The sequence below is a fragment of the Dromiciops gliroides genome, chromosome 1, assembly GCF_019393635.1.
Source record: "Dromiciops gliroides isolate mDroGli1 chromosome 1, mDroGli1.pri, whole genome shotgun sequence".
In the NCBI taxonomy this organism is placed as follows: Eukaryota; Metazoa; Chordata; class Mammalia; order Microbiotheria; family Microbiotheriidae; genus Dromiciops; species Dromiciops gliroides.
The window spans coordinates 145932162-145946260 of NC_057861.1; the positions used below are offsets into that span (position 1 = coordinate 145932162).

Below are 14099 nucleotides of genomic sequence, written 5' to 3' on the forward strand. Positions count from 1 at the left end.
ATTACTTTCTGGATATAATGACGATTGAGTGAGAGTATGATGTATTAGGAAGAACACTGGATTTGGAATTGGAAGCCCTGAATTCAGATACTGACATTATTACTTACTGTTTTTTTGTCATAGGGCAAAAGTCACTCAAATTCTCTGGTTTCTCATTTCTAAAATGAAATCACTTAGAACACCTTTACCTGAAAGAGTTGTTAAGAGGCTCAAATGAGATGATATATTTAAGAACTTTGTAACTGTAAAATGTTATGTAAATGTGAATTACAGTTTGTTATTGTTGATGATATATAAAAGTAATTGTCTAGATATGGTGCTTATGAGCATAGCAAGATGAGTAACTCAGCTAATGTGTATCACTTGCTATAGGGGTCAATTTGTCCAAGCTGGAAAAACGCCCAGGTGCTGGTACACTCCTTCTGAGGCTGGATTTCGAAAACGACATACAAAAAATACTTCTGTTTCTTAAGGATATTGGTGTAGGAGATAACCAATTAGGAGCATTCCTTACTAAAAACTATATTATTTTAACTGAAGACTTGGAGAATCTAAGGAACAGGTGAGATTTTTGTAAACTGATTGCTTTCACTAAATACCAAAGATGTAATTATGGGAGAAATACCATAGTTGTGAGGTATTTCTTGTTGTCTTTATTTCACCAGGTTGTTTTGAGGAGCAAGTGAGGTAATGAATATGGAAATACTTGTAACACAATAGCAGATTGCAAATGTGAGACACTGAGGTGGTTGTTATGTCCCACTGAGATCTAAAATAAGCATCTGAGACAGAACTCATTTTGTTAACTACCAAACCCATTTCTTTCCTCACACTATCTTATTGTTCTCAGCAATAACAATCTTAGCTTCCCTGACTCACAGCCTTGGAATAATCTCTACCTTCTTTTTCTCTTCAATATTCTCTGAATGATCCATTCCTTCTCTTTTTTTTTCTTTCTTTTCTTTTTTTTTTTTTTTAGTGAGGCAAATTGGGGTTAAGTGACTTGCCCAGGATCACACAGCTAGTAAGTGTCTGAGGCCAGATTTGAACCCAGGTACTCCTGACTCCAGGGCCAGTGCTCTATCCACTGCGCCATCTAGCTGCCCCCATTCCTTCTCTTTTAACAATGGCTCTAGCTAATTCCTTAAAAGCTTATCTGTCTAGGTGGTGTAGTGGATAAAACACCAGCCCTGGATTCAAGAGGACCTGAGTTCAAATTCGACCTCAGACACTTGACACTTACTAGCTGTGTGACCCTGGGCAAGTCACTTAACCTTCATTGCCCTGAGAGGGTGGGAGGGAGCTCATTTGTTTCCATCTTCTCCCCACAGTCCAAAATTATTTTAGTTGTCTTTACCTGTAAGAGCCATCAATCTTATATAAAGTCTTATAACTGGAAGGGCTCTATTAGTCGTCTGTCCCCCATTTTATATCTAGCTCTGTGATTTAACTAGTTCTTAGAGAATGAAGAGTGATTTCTATTTAGTGTACTCTGAAATTCTTAGATCAAGAAGTTGTAGGGGAAAAGAGTCCTAAATTAGGCTTTTTATTTTCTCCTGGAGTTAGAACAACATTCATTTGTTGTTTAGATATGAAGCTATCACCAAATTTTAATGAATCTCAAAGACCCTTGCTAAGGTAGGGATTTTATTTTCCTTAATGGATTTAGAAAAAAAAAAAGATTTTTCTAAAATTTTTCTCTTGGATGTTCTCTGGTGCTAACCTTTATTAGTATCTATACACTATATTCTTTTGGGGCTGTGACATGAGGATTAATTTTTGCTCCAACAGAGGGGATATAAATACCTAGAAATGGATTCAGTGTAAATACATGCCTAAGATTTGCTCATTTCAGATATTAAGTCACCTCTCTATATTAATTTGAATTGGGAGTTAGGTGCAAACAATCCAATTTGTCACTACATAACCTAGAGACAGCTGGGTGGCTTCTTGGATAGAGCACTGGGCCTAGAGTCAGGAAGACCTGAGGTCATATCCACCTTCAGATATATCGTTGTGTAACCCAGGACAAGTCACTTAACCTCTTTCTGCCTCAGTTTCCTCTCTGTAAAGTAGGGCATGATAATGGCACCCTACTCCCTATGGATGAAGTAAGATAATTTTGTAAAGTACTTTGCAGACCTAAAAGTGCTATGTAAATGCTATCTGTTATTATTACTATTAGAGTTAGGTGTTCTTCCAGGGAAAAGGGAAGTCCCCATATGTTTTACTTAAAGGAGTTTAAAAGAGATGCATTTTGTTTGCTTTTCCTTTACTCAGTAAGCATTTATGAAGCATCTGTTGTGTTATTAGCACTGTGTTTAGTCCTTGGGATACAAAGATAGATCAAACAGATTTTGCTTAGAGGAAGTTTTATTTTTTTGGGAGGAAAACATCTTGTATGTTGGTAAATAACCTACAACTAGAAGATGGGTATAGGCCTCATGAATGAAGCAGTGTTTGAGCGGAGCCTAAGAGGAAGTTGGGGATTCTAAGATACAGAGTGAAGAGGACTGTGATGCAGATATGGAAGTCCACCCAAGCAAAGGATGGAAAGGGAGCACAGAATGTTATGTGGAGAACAGCAGGGAGGCTAGTTTGACTGCTATAGTGAACATATGACTGGAAGGCTGCTAGCAGGTTAGAGGGCCAAACAGAGGGATTCTGTAGTTTATCTTAGAAGCAAGTTAGAGCCACTGAAGCCACCTGAGCAGGGGAGTACTGTGGTTAGTGTATATTCTCAGAAAATTACTTAGTTGTGTGGAGAACAGATTAGAGAAGGGAGAGTGAATTCGGGGATACTAATTAGGAACTTGTTTTGGGGTGAGGGGTGTTGAGAACCTGAAATCGGGTAGTAGTCATGTAAGAGAAGAGTATATGTGAAAAATATGTTGTGAAGATAGAATCACCAAGATTTGGCACCTGATCAGATATGAAGGTATGGGAAAAGGGAGAGTTGAGGATGATTCCTGGATTATAAATTTGGGCAGCTGAAAGGATAATGATGCCTTCAATAGAAGTAGGGGAGTTGGGAGGAGACAGGGTTTGCCAGATAATATAATTTGGACATGTTGCATTTGAGATGCCTATGGGTATCCATTTGGAAATGTCTAATAGGTAGTTAGTAATGTAGGATTTTTTTTAAGGGGAAGAGACTAAGGGAAAGATAGATGCTTAGTACTATCACATTCATGTCACAACATTTAGAGTCAAAAAGGACTTTCTAGAGATCATCTTGTCCAAGCCACTTATTTTATAGATGAGACAACTATAGTTATAACTGAGTGAGGGAAGAAGGAAGGATTTATTAAACACCTGCTATGTGCTAGATACTGTACTAATAACCACTGTACAATAATTATCTCATTTGATCCTCATAACGACCCTGGGAGGTAGTTGCTAATATGATTCCCATTTTACAGCTGAAGAAACTGAGGCAAATAGGTGAAGTGACTTGCTCAGGAAGTATCTGAGGTCTTCCTGACTGCAGGCCTAGGGCTGTTGACTGTCTTTAGGATGTTCAAGTGACTTGCCCCTTAAAGCCCCATAGTAAGAAATAATGGAATCAGGACTTTGAACCTGTTCCATCTCTACTCCACCTCCATTGCTCTTTTCCATACACCATGTTTACTTCTAACCCAAATGTTAACCCAGTTAACCCATCTCAGAGGTTATGTCATAGGATTTTGAATTGGGTAGAACCTTGAAGATCATTTAGTCATACCCCCTCAATATTCCCACAGATGTGAAGTGAATTGCCTTAGGTGGCAAGGCCAGTAGTAGAGCCATAATTAGAACTAAATTCTGCTAATTCCTAATCCATTATTCTACTTTATGCTAGTTCTCCTTCCATGTTTGGAGTGCCATTGGGAGAGACTTGTCCTGTCTAAACATTATACTAGAGGTCTTTTTTTCCTTAAAACAGAAGCTGGTAAATTCTTGACTTGCTGATAATTTCAACTTTCTGAAAATAGAAGAATAGGACTTTATAACTGGAAAGGACCTTAGAGATCACGTTTTCCAGCATCCTCATTTTATAGGAAATGGGGGTTTACAATCAGTGCTGGGGATACCAAGACAAAAATGAAGCAGTAAGCTTGCATTCCATTGGGTGATACAACATGTTTATAAATTAGTACAATATATACAAAAAGTAATTGAAAGGGGAGTACTACCCAAGAAGGCAGCTGGGAAGTTCTCATGTAGATGATGGTGCTTGAGCTGAGCTTTGGGAAAAAACCCCAAACCTAGGGATTTCTTTTTTTTCCCCTTCAATTTTTTAACATTTTAAAATTTTGAGTTCCAAATTCTATCTTTCCTTCCTATGCCTACCTCCACCCCAAGACGGTAAGCATTTAGATATAGGTTATACATGTGCAGTTATGTAAAACATTTCCCTATTAGTAATTTCATACAAGAATACTAGAATAAAAGGGAAAAAATGAAAGAATGAAAACTAGCATGCTTCAGTCTATATTGTCAATATCAGTTCTTTCTCTGGAGGCAGATAGGATGCTTTGTCATCAGTCCTTTGGGATTGTCTTGGACCATTGGTTTGCTGAAAATAGGTAAGTCATTCACAGTTCTTTGTACACCGTAAAAGCAATATTGTTTGACAATGTCCTCCTGGTTTTGTTCACTATGCATCAATTCTTGTCTTTTCTGGGTTTTTCTGAAATCATCCTGCCTGTCATTTCTTATAGCATGATAATATCCATTACAATCATATACCACAATTTGTTTAGCCATTCCCTAATTGATAGGCATCTCTTTGATTTACAATTCTTAGATACTACAAAAAAGACCTGCTATAAATATTTTTGTACAAATAGGTCCTTATCCTTTTTTTGGATGTCTTTGGGATATAGGCTTAGCAGTGGATCAAAGGGTATGCACAATTTTATAGGCCTTTGGGCATAAAAAACTAGGGATTTCAAGAGGTGGAACTGAGGAGGAAGTACATTCTAGGAACTGACAAATTATGCAAAGACAAGGAAATGGAATATGGGAGTTCTGTAGGTACCTATGAAATCCAGAATTTGAGCTCAGGTTCTCTTATTCCAAATCCAGTGCTCATTTCTTTATACCAGATGAATGGCACAGCTATGCCTCCAGTAGAATTAAGAATAAGTATTTCAATGATATTGATTGATAAAATAATAATATACAAATATTCTCTGGTTAAGTGACAATATTTTTATCATTTTAGCTACATGATGCCACATATTTTTTTAAGTTTAAGAATTCTGCCATAGCATAAGTAGGTTTTGATTTTACAAGAAGGTTGTGGTTTTGATTTTACAAGAGGGTTTATATTATATATCGTTATAAAAACGTAGTTTCTGTCAAAAACTTAGTTCCTGCTTTAGGGGGGAATCTCTATCTCTTTGGACCTATAAAACTTATTAACTGAAAAGGTTCTGTAGAGTTGTTTAAGTTGTATTTTTTAAAATTACTTATTTTAGCAAAACCCTTTTGTCAATTAATCAATAAGCATGTATTAAACTCATACTCTGGGCCAAGCACTGTGCTAATTGCTGGACATACATAGACAAAAATAAAAGATTTTCCACTTTCAAATACCTTACATTGTAATGGGGAGAAAGTGCAGATGTAAATATACATAAAATATATCTAAGATGAATACATGATAATCATCTGGGGAGAAAGGATGTCATATAGAAGGAGGAACTTGAGCTGAGTTTTGAGGGAAACCAGCAATTCCAAGAGACTTTTTATCTTGTATGGTAGGTGGAAAAAAGAAGTGATAGAAAAGAAATTCAAGCAAAGAATAAGCTGGAAGATTTGTCCTAAATCTGTTTAGTAGATTATAAATTTTAGGTTCTCAGAATTGTTTTTGTAAACTTAAGGAGAGTAAGGCCTGTGTCAGATTAAGTACATACTTAAGTAATTTATAGATGTCAAGGCACATTAGTGGAGGTTGTTGATATACAACTTTGATAGCTACTGCAGCTGGAAAATTCAGCCTGGTGATGAGTGCTCCAAATTTAACTGGGTTTATTTTCAGGCAGTAGACATGCATTCTATCACTGGGTCCACACTGGGAATCATTCCAAATTGTTAGAAACTGCCAGTGCTTGCATAGCCTTTATGATCCCAGGGTCACCTCTGTCCTGTGAGGAGACACCACAATGGTACTTTAGCAGAAGCTAATCAATCAGAAAGTGCTTAGAATTATATGCCAGGCACTTTAAGTCCTAAGGATTCAAAGAAAAAGGAAAAACAATCCCTACTCTTAAGGACCTTATACTCTAATGGGGGAGACATGTATATAATTAGGCTCATACAGGATACAAATGGAGTAGGTAGAAGGTGAGCTTAAAGGTTGAGAAAACACTAGCAACTGGGTGGATTGGGAAAGTCTTCAAGAAGAGGTGGCAATTGAGTCTTGAAAGAAATCAGGGATTCTAACATCAGAGGGAAGACATTCCAAGCATGGGAATAGTCAATACAAGGCATGGATACATGGATTGGGGCAAGTCTATGATTATATCTGAACTATAGAGCTTAGGTAATGAAGAGCTGTAGATTACAAGCAGAAGAGTTTATATATGTTCAAAAGGTAATGGGAAGTCATTGGAGTTTATTGAGTATAGGTGGGTGACATGGTCAAGTGTTTGCCTTAAAAAAATCAGTTTGATAGCTGTGTAGAGCCATGTGGGGTCACATAACTGAATGTGGGGGGTCCCGAAAAATTTAGTAAAAGGTTATGTATATCTATTTTATATACCTATATACCCAGGATCATGTAAAAATTTCTCCAGTGAAAAGAGGTCGAGGTTAGAAAAAGTTTAAGAAGCCCTGGTGTGGAGGATGAATTAGAAGAGATAGACATTTGAATCAGGAAGTCCATGTAGAAGCCTATTGCAGTAGTTCAGACTAAAGGTGATAAGAGCCTGAACCAAAGTGATGACTTTGTGGGTAGAGAGAAGAGGGGACACATCTGAAAGATGTTGTGGAGAAAGATAAGATTTGGCAACTTATTTTTCCTGAAGATTAGTTAGACATGCATTGTTTTCAAAAGATAGAGATATTATTCACTGTGACCTCAACTTAACAATTTATAAAAAGTAGTAAGGAGAGAGATGAGATGGTCTACTTAGGGTCAGAAGCCAAAGAGCTAAGTTGGGATGGGATGGGAAATGATTGATCTCAGGAGTCATATGAACAGTATGTGTCAGTAATGTGCTGTTGTGAGATCAGCCTAAATGACACTTGGTTTTACTGAGTATGACATTTTGTTTGTTTGTTTGGTTTTTGGTGAGGCAATTGGGGTTAAGTGCCTAGGGTCACACTTCTAGTAAGTTGTCAAGTGTCTGAGGCCAGATTTGAACTCGGGTCCTCCTGATTCCAGGGCTAGTGCTCTATCCACTTCGTGCTTAGCTGCCCCCTGAGTATGACATGTTAAACACTTCCCAATTGCTAGAATAGTATTAGATTATTGTGTCCATTTCTGTTCATACATCTTTTCTGAAGTATAATAAAGTCCAGAGAAGAACATACAAAATGAGCAAATGGGTACAAAATAGTTTAAGAAAAGATTTGGGAACCAACCTAGAGATGGGGAAGGCTTAAGAAAGATTTCTGGTATAAAGGATGACACTGGAGAGTTTGTTTTCTGTGTCATGGAGGAACAAATTTTTAAAATGTATCTAAATTTTCTTTTCTCTTTTTTTAACCTTTATTTTTTCTTTTTAAAAAAAATTATTCATTTTGAATTTAAATACAAAAAGACAAAAAAGAACATTTACATGTTCACAGCACAACATAAAAGGATTTAATATAAAACCATGAATTTCTATTTCACTGTTTAATAAATATTATATGTTGTTTTCAAAGCTATCCTGCTTTTTTGTGCTTCCTTCTAAATTTTCTTTTGTTCTCCGCTATGCACTTTTTTCCTCCTTCCCCACCCTGCCCCAGAGAAGGCTACCATTAGATACAAATATGTGTGTATGTATAAGTATAGGTATAGGTATATATAAACATATTATTGCATGCTATATAATATATAGATATAAAACTATACTGTACATCTATTTATCGTTTTTTCTCTGAATGTAGATAGCATCTTAGCATCTTCTTTCATAGGTCCTTTGTAATTGATTTGAGTATTTATAATACTCAAAATGATTTGGTTCTGCTCATTTCAATCATTATTATTTCATGCAAGTTTTCCCATGTTTTTCTAAAATCCATCAGCTCATAATTTCTTGTAGCATTCCATCACAATCATATACCACGACTTGTTTACCATTCCCCAGTTGATAGACATCCTCTCAATTTCCAGTTCTTTGCCACCACAAAGAGAGCTGCGATAAATATTTTAGAATATTTAAGTTCTTTCCCTTTTTCCCTAATCACCTTGGGAAACATACCTAATACTAATATTGCTAGGTCAAGGCATACACAATTTTATAACTCTTAGGGCATAATTCTAGGTTGCTCTCCAAAATAGTTGGATCAATTCACAGTTTCGCCAACAGTGAAATAGTGTCCCAATTTTTCCATATCCCCTCAAACATTTGTTGCTTACCCCTTCTATCATTTTAAGCAATCTGATAGTTGTAAGATATCTCAAAATTTTCTTAATTTGCATTTCTCTAATTAATAGTGATTTAGAACATTTTTACTTATGACTACATATAGTTTTGATTTCTTCCCCCAAAACTGCCTGTTCATATCCTTTTACCATTTATCAATTGGAGAATGAGATGTGTTCTCATAAATTTGACAAAGATCTTTATATATCTGAGATTTGAAACCTTTTTCTGAGAAACTGTCTATAAAATTTTTCTCCTCATTTTCTCTTTTCCTTCAAATCTTGGCTACATTAATTTTATTTTTAAAAACCCTTTTTAATTTAATATAATCAAAATTATCCACTCTGCACCTCACAATTTCTTGTTTATTCATAAATTGTTCTTCTATCTATAAGTCTGATAGTGTTTCATGTTCTTCTAATTTTTTATGTCTTTCTTTATATCTAGGTCATATATCCATTTTGACCTTATCTTCATAAATGGTGTAAGATGTTGGTATATGCCCAATTTCTGCCAGACTACTTTCCAGGTTTCCCAACAAATTTCACCAAAAAATGAATTCTTATCCCCAAAACTTAAGTTTTTGTGTTTGTCAAAAACAGGGTTACTATGTTTGCTACTGTGTATTGTATGTCTCTTCTGTTCCACTGATCTGCCTTTCTATTTCTTAGCCAGTACCAGATAGTTTTGATGCTTAGTGTCCCTTATAGTACAGTTTAAGATATGATACTGCTAACCTTCCTTCTTTTATATTTATTTTTCATTAGTTCTTTTGATATTCTTGACCTTTTGTTCTTCCAAATGAATTTTGTAATTATTTTTTCTAGCTCAACAAAATAATTTGTTGGTAATCTAATTGCAGTGGTATTGAATAAATAGATTAATTTAGGTAAAATTTTGATTTTTATTATATTGGCTGTGATGTTTAAAATCTTAATTGTGGTCGCCAAAAATTAAAAGGCTTCAGTACCAGTCTTTGGGCATTAAACATTTATTAGAGCATACAGATATTTACAAAGAGTTCAGAAGGTTATGAAAAAGAAGTCCTACCTAGCCTAGAGTTCCAGCTTGGTTGGGTTCTTCCTGAAGTCCTCCTCCACAAGCCTGTTTTAATCAAGAACTCCTTCTCAAGCTGCCTGTGGAAGCTTTTTTATAGATCTGGAACAGAGGCGGTCCTTACACGCTGCTTCAAGGTGATTGGTTGGCGTCATCCAAATCCATTGGCTTTGAAGGTGTTCTCAAGTTGAGTTCACAGCCTAGTTTCTTGAGAACAATACCTTCTTAAGGGCTAGCCAGGTGTGATTACAATCCAATTAACTTGAAGTAGGCTTAAGCAGCAGTCAATCACTCTCACTTGATTAAATCAGTCTCAATTAATCTCCAGGTGGGTCTTTGAGTATCTGCTAAATCCCATTATTTCATCACGTGGCTTTGCCTACCTACGAAAAGTGAATATTTCTCCAATTACTTAAATCTGATTTTGAAAAGTGTTTTATAATTATGCTTATGTAGTAGTCCTGGGTTTGTTTTGATAGGTGTATTACCAGGTATTTTATACCGTTTACAGTTATTTTAAATGGGGATATTTCTTATTATCTCTTCCTGTAGGGTTTTATTGGTGAATATATAGAAATGTTGATGTTTTTGTGGGTTTATTTTATATCCTGCTACTTTGCTAAAAATTACTGTTTCCACTAACGTTTTAGTTGAATCTTTGGGATTTCTCAAGTATAGAGATAGTTTTATTACCTCATTACACATTCTGATTCCTTCAATTTCTTCTTCTCATTGCTATTGCTAGCATTTCTATAATATTTTTTTTAATATACACATAATAACATTAATCCTATTTCTGCATTAATCCTGTTACAAGAGAAAGAATCAGAGCAGTGATGCAAAACCTCAAAATAGAAAAAAAAAAAAAACCAACAGCGCCCAAAACAAAAGAAATAATATGGTTCAATCAGCTTCTATACTCCACAGTTCTTTCTTTCTTTTTTTTTTTTCTTGGATTTGGAGATCCTCTTCTATCATGAGTTCCCTGGAACTCTTCTGTGCCATTGCATTGGTGAGAAGAATATAGTCCATCACAGTAGGTCAACACTCAATGTTGATGATACTGTGTACAATGTTCTTCTGGTTCTGCTCATCTCACTCATCATCAGCTCACGTAAGACCCTCCAGGTTTCTCTGAACTCTTCCTGCTCATCATTTCTTACAGCACAATAGTATTCCATTGTATTCATATACCACAACTTGTCCAGCCATTCCCCAATTGATGGGCACCCCCTTAACTTCCAATTCCTTGCTACCACGTAAAGAGCAGCTATAAATATTTTTGTACATGTGGGTCCCTTTCCCCCTTCCATGATTTCTTTGGGCAAAAGACCTAAAAGTGGGATTGCTGGGTCAAAGGGTATGCACAGCTTTATCGCCCTTTGGGCATAATTCCAAATTGCTCTCCAGAATGGTTGGATCAGCTCACAGCTCCACCAACAATGCATTAGTGTTCCAATTTTCCCACACCCTCTCCAACATTTATTATCTTCCTTTTTTGTCATTTTAGACAATCTGATAGGTGTCAGATGGTACCTCAGAGTTGTTTTAATTTGCATCTCTCTAATCATTAGAGATTTAGAGCATTTTTTCATATGGGAATAGATAGCTTTGGTTTCTTCATCAGAAAACTGCCGCATTTCTATAATATTGAATAATATTGGTGACAATGGATCTTATTGGGAAGGCTTCTAGCTTATCCCAATTACATATAATGCTTGCTGATGGTTTTAATCTTTTGTATCATTTTGAGGAAAAATCCCTTTTATACTTGTGCTTTCAAGTGTTTTTAATAAGAATAAGTGTTGTATTTTGTCAGAATCTTTTTTTTTGCATCTATTGATATAATCATGATTTTTGTTACTTTTATAATTGATATTATCAATTATGTTAATAGTTTTCCTTGTTAAACCATCTCTGCATTCCTGATAAAAATTTCACTTGGTCAAAATATATAATCTTTGTAACATATTATTCTAGTCTCCTAGCTAGTATTATTTCATTGTCTATGGTACTCTTGTCATAATGCAGTTTCCCTATTTATCTCTTTTGATCAAATCTATTTTAGCTTTAACTTTGTCTGAGATGATTCCTACCCCTGCTTTTTTTAGCTTTAACTTTGTCTGAGATGATTCCTACCCCTGCTTTTTTTTTAACTGCAGCTGAAGCATAATAAATTCTACTCCAGCCGTTTTATTTTAACTTCGTGTGTATCTCTCATTTTTAAATGTGTTTCTTATAAACAGCATATTGTAGGAATCTGTATTTAATCCATTCATTCTGTTATCTGTTTTGGTTTTATGGTGAGTTCATCCCATTCACATTCAAAGTTATAATTGCTAGTTGTTTCCCTCCCTCCTATTTTTCCTCTTTATAGTCCTTCTCACCCTCTCTTTTTACCTTATCCCTTCTCACCTGTTTACCTCTCTAATCCACACTCCTTTTAAGAATCCCTCCCTTATCCTCTTCTCTCACCCTCCTACTTCTAGATCTATATAGCCTTCTAAAAGTCCCTCCCTTATCTTGTCCCCTCCCCTCCTATTTCTTTATAAATCTAGAAGACTTTTATACCCTTCTACATCTATGCTATTCCTTCTTCTTCTTTTTTTTTTTTTTAGTGAGGCAATTGGGGTTAAGTGACTTGCCCAGGGTCACACAGCTAGTAAGTGTTAAGTGTCTGAGGCTGGATTTGAACCCAGGTACTCCTGACTCCAGGGCCGGTGCTCTATCCACTGCGCCACCTAGCTGCCCCTATGCTATTCCTTCTTTAACCTAGTTCTGATGAGAATGAGGTTCCTGCACTGCCAGCTTTCCACCCCGACCTGCTTCCACTGTAACAGTTTTTCCATTCATGCCTCATTTGTATAATTGTTCCATTTTACCTCTCCTTGCCCAGTTTCATTTTTAGAATCATTCCATCATATTTAACTCCAAATCTTCTATGAATGTTCTTTCAAACTACCCAAGTAATCTTAGCACTCTTAAGAAGTAAACTCTTTGACTTTATTGAATCCCTTATAATTGGTCTTTAATGTTTATCCTATGTTTCTCCTGAACTTTACATGTTGTATTTTCCATTGAATTCTGGTCTTTTTGTTACAAATACCTGAAAGTCTTTCAGTTCATTAAATGCCCCCCTTATTTTCCCCATTCAGGATTATACTTTGATGGGTAAGTTATTCTTGGTTCTTCCTTAAGTTTTTTTAATCTCTTTTTCTAATTGGTTGACTTCTTCATAATTTTCTTGATTTTCTTGGGTTGCTCTTATTTTTTTCCCTAATTTTTCCTCAACCTCTCTTATTTGATTTTTAAAAAGCTCTTGCAAGAATTCTTTTTGGACTTGTGACCAGTTGACATTTTTCTTTGAAGTGGCTTTTTTAACTTTACTATCTTCTGAGTATGATCCTGGATCTTCTCTATCCCCATATTAACTATCTATGGTTGAGTTCTTTACTTGCTCATTATTTTTTTTTTAACAGCTTATTATTATAGTCAGGTTCTAGTCCCGTTAGTCTAGTTATGGGGGATGATACCTCAGGCTTCAAGGTTTTTGTACTGTTGTTTTGAGTTCTGACTGGGGACGCACCTTGGGCTTTCCTCTCTACCTCTGAGCCATGGGTAGGGCCCATAGCCACACTGTCACTTCAGAGGTTCTTGCTCCCAGCAGTCCCTCCCACAGCTGCAAACTTCAGCTCACCCCTCTGCCCTGGAATGAAACCAGGGACTCAGTTATCCTGCAAATGGCCATAGCTAGCAGGGTCCTTGCCTCTGCTACTGCACCCATCAGGTCTGTGCTTGCTCCTCTTCACCCACAGCCACAGCAGCCCAGGACTGGGTCTGGTCAGTACAACTGGAGCTCGTGTCCTGCCATAGAGGAAGATCTTTCTGTCTTCCCCTACTAAGCTGTTTGACCCCCACCTTATCCTGAGGTGAAAGTTCCTGAGAGGAGATTGCTGCTTGACACGGGTATCCCCAGGGTTTGTTGTTTGGTTTTGACTCAGCAGAGTCTGGCTGGAGGTGTTTACACTTTGCTTAGGCCAAAAACCTTCATTCCTGGAGGTTGGGTCTTTCCTGAGGTCCTCTTAAGTTATCTTATATAACAGCGTTACCCTAATTTTTAATTATTTCTGTTCTTAAAAGTTCACTTTGAGATAAGATTTTATCTTATTTATGGGAAAAATTTGGAGATTTAGTATTTTTCTCATTCTACTATCTTCCTAAATTTTTAAGAAGATTTTAGTTGTGCATTTCTTGAATATCAGAGTGCTAAAACATTAGAACTAGCTTCTAAAGAAAACCTGTCTCTGAAGAATTTCAAGAAGAGAATTGGCAGCTCTGTTCTGGTTCATTTATTCACCTGCAGATGACCTTTTGAACCCCCTTTTAGATCTGTGAGATGTAAAACTTGAAATGCTTGTAGATAACATCAGAAACTTACCATGTTACTGAATTTATTAATACAAACTGATTTGATGTTCA

The 14099-nt window shown here is 36.2% G+C and overlaps 1 protein-coding gene across 1 annotated transcript in view; it reads left to right on the forward strand.

Annotated features, from left to right (window-relative positions):
• Positions 1 to 14099, forward strand: part of MTERF3 (mitochondrial transcription termination factor 3) — a 50300-nt gene that overhangs the window by 19182 nt on the left and 17019 nt on the right. The window contains exon 5 of the mRNA XM_043992832.1: positions 373 to 562. Within this exon, the coding sequence (XP_043848767.1) occupies positions 373 to 562 (190 nt within the window). The remainder of the gene's footprint in view (positions 1 to 372; positions 563 to 14099) is intronic.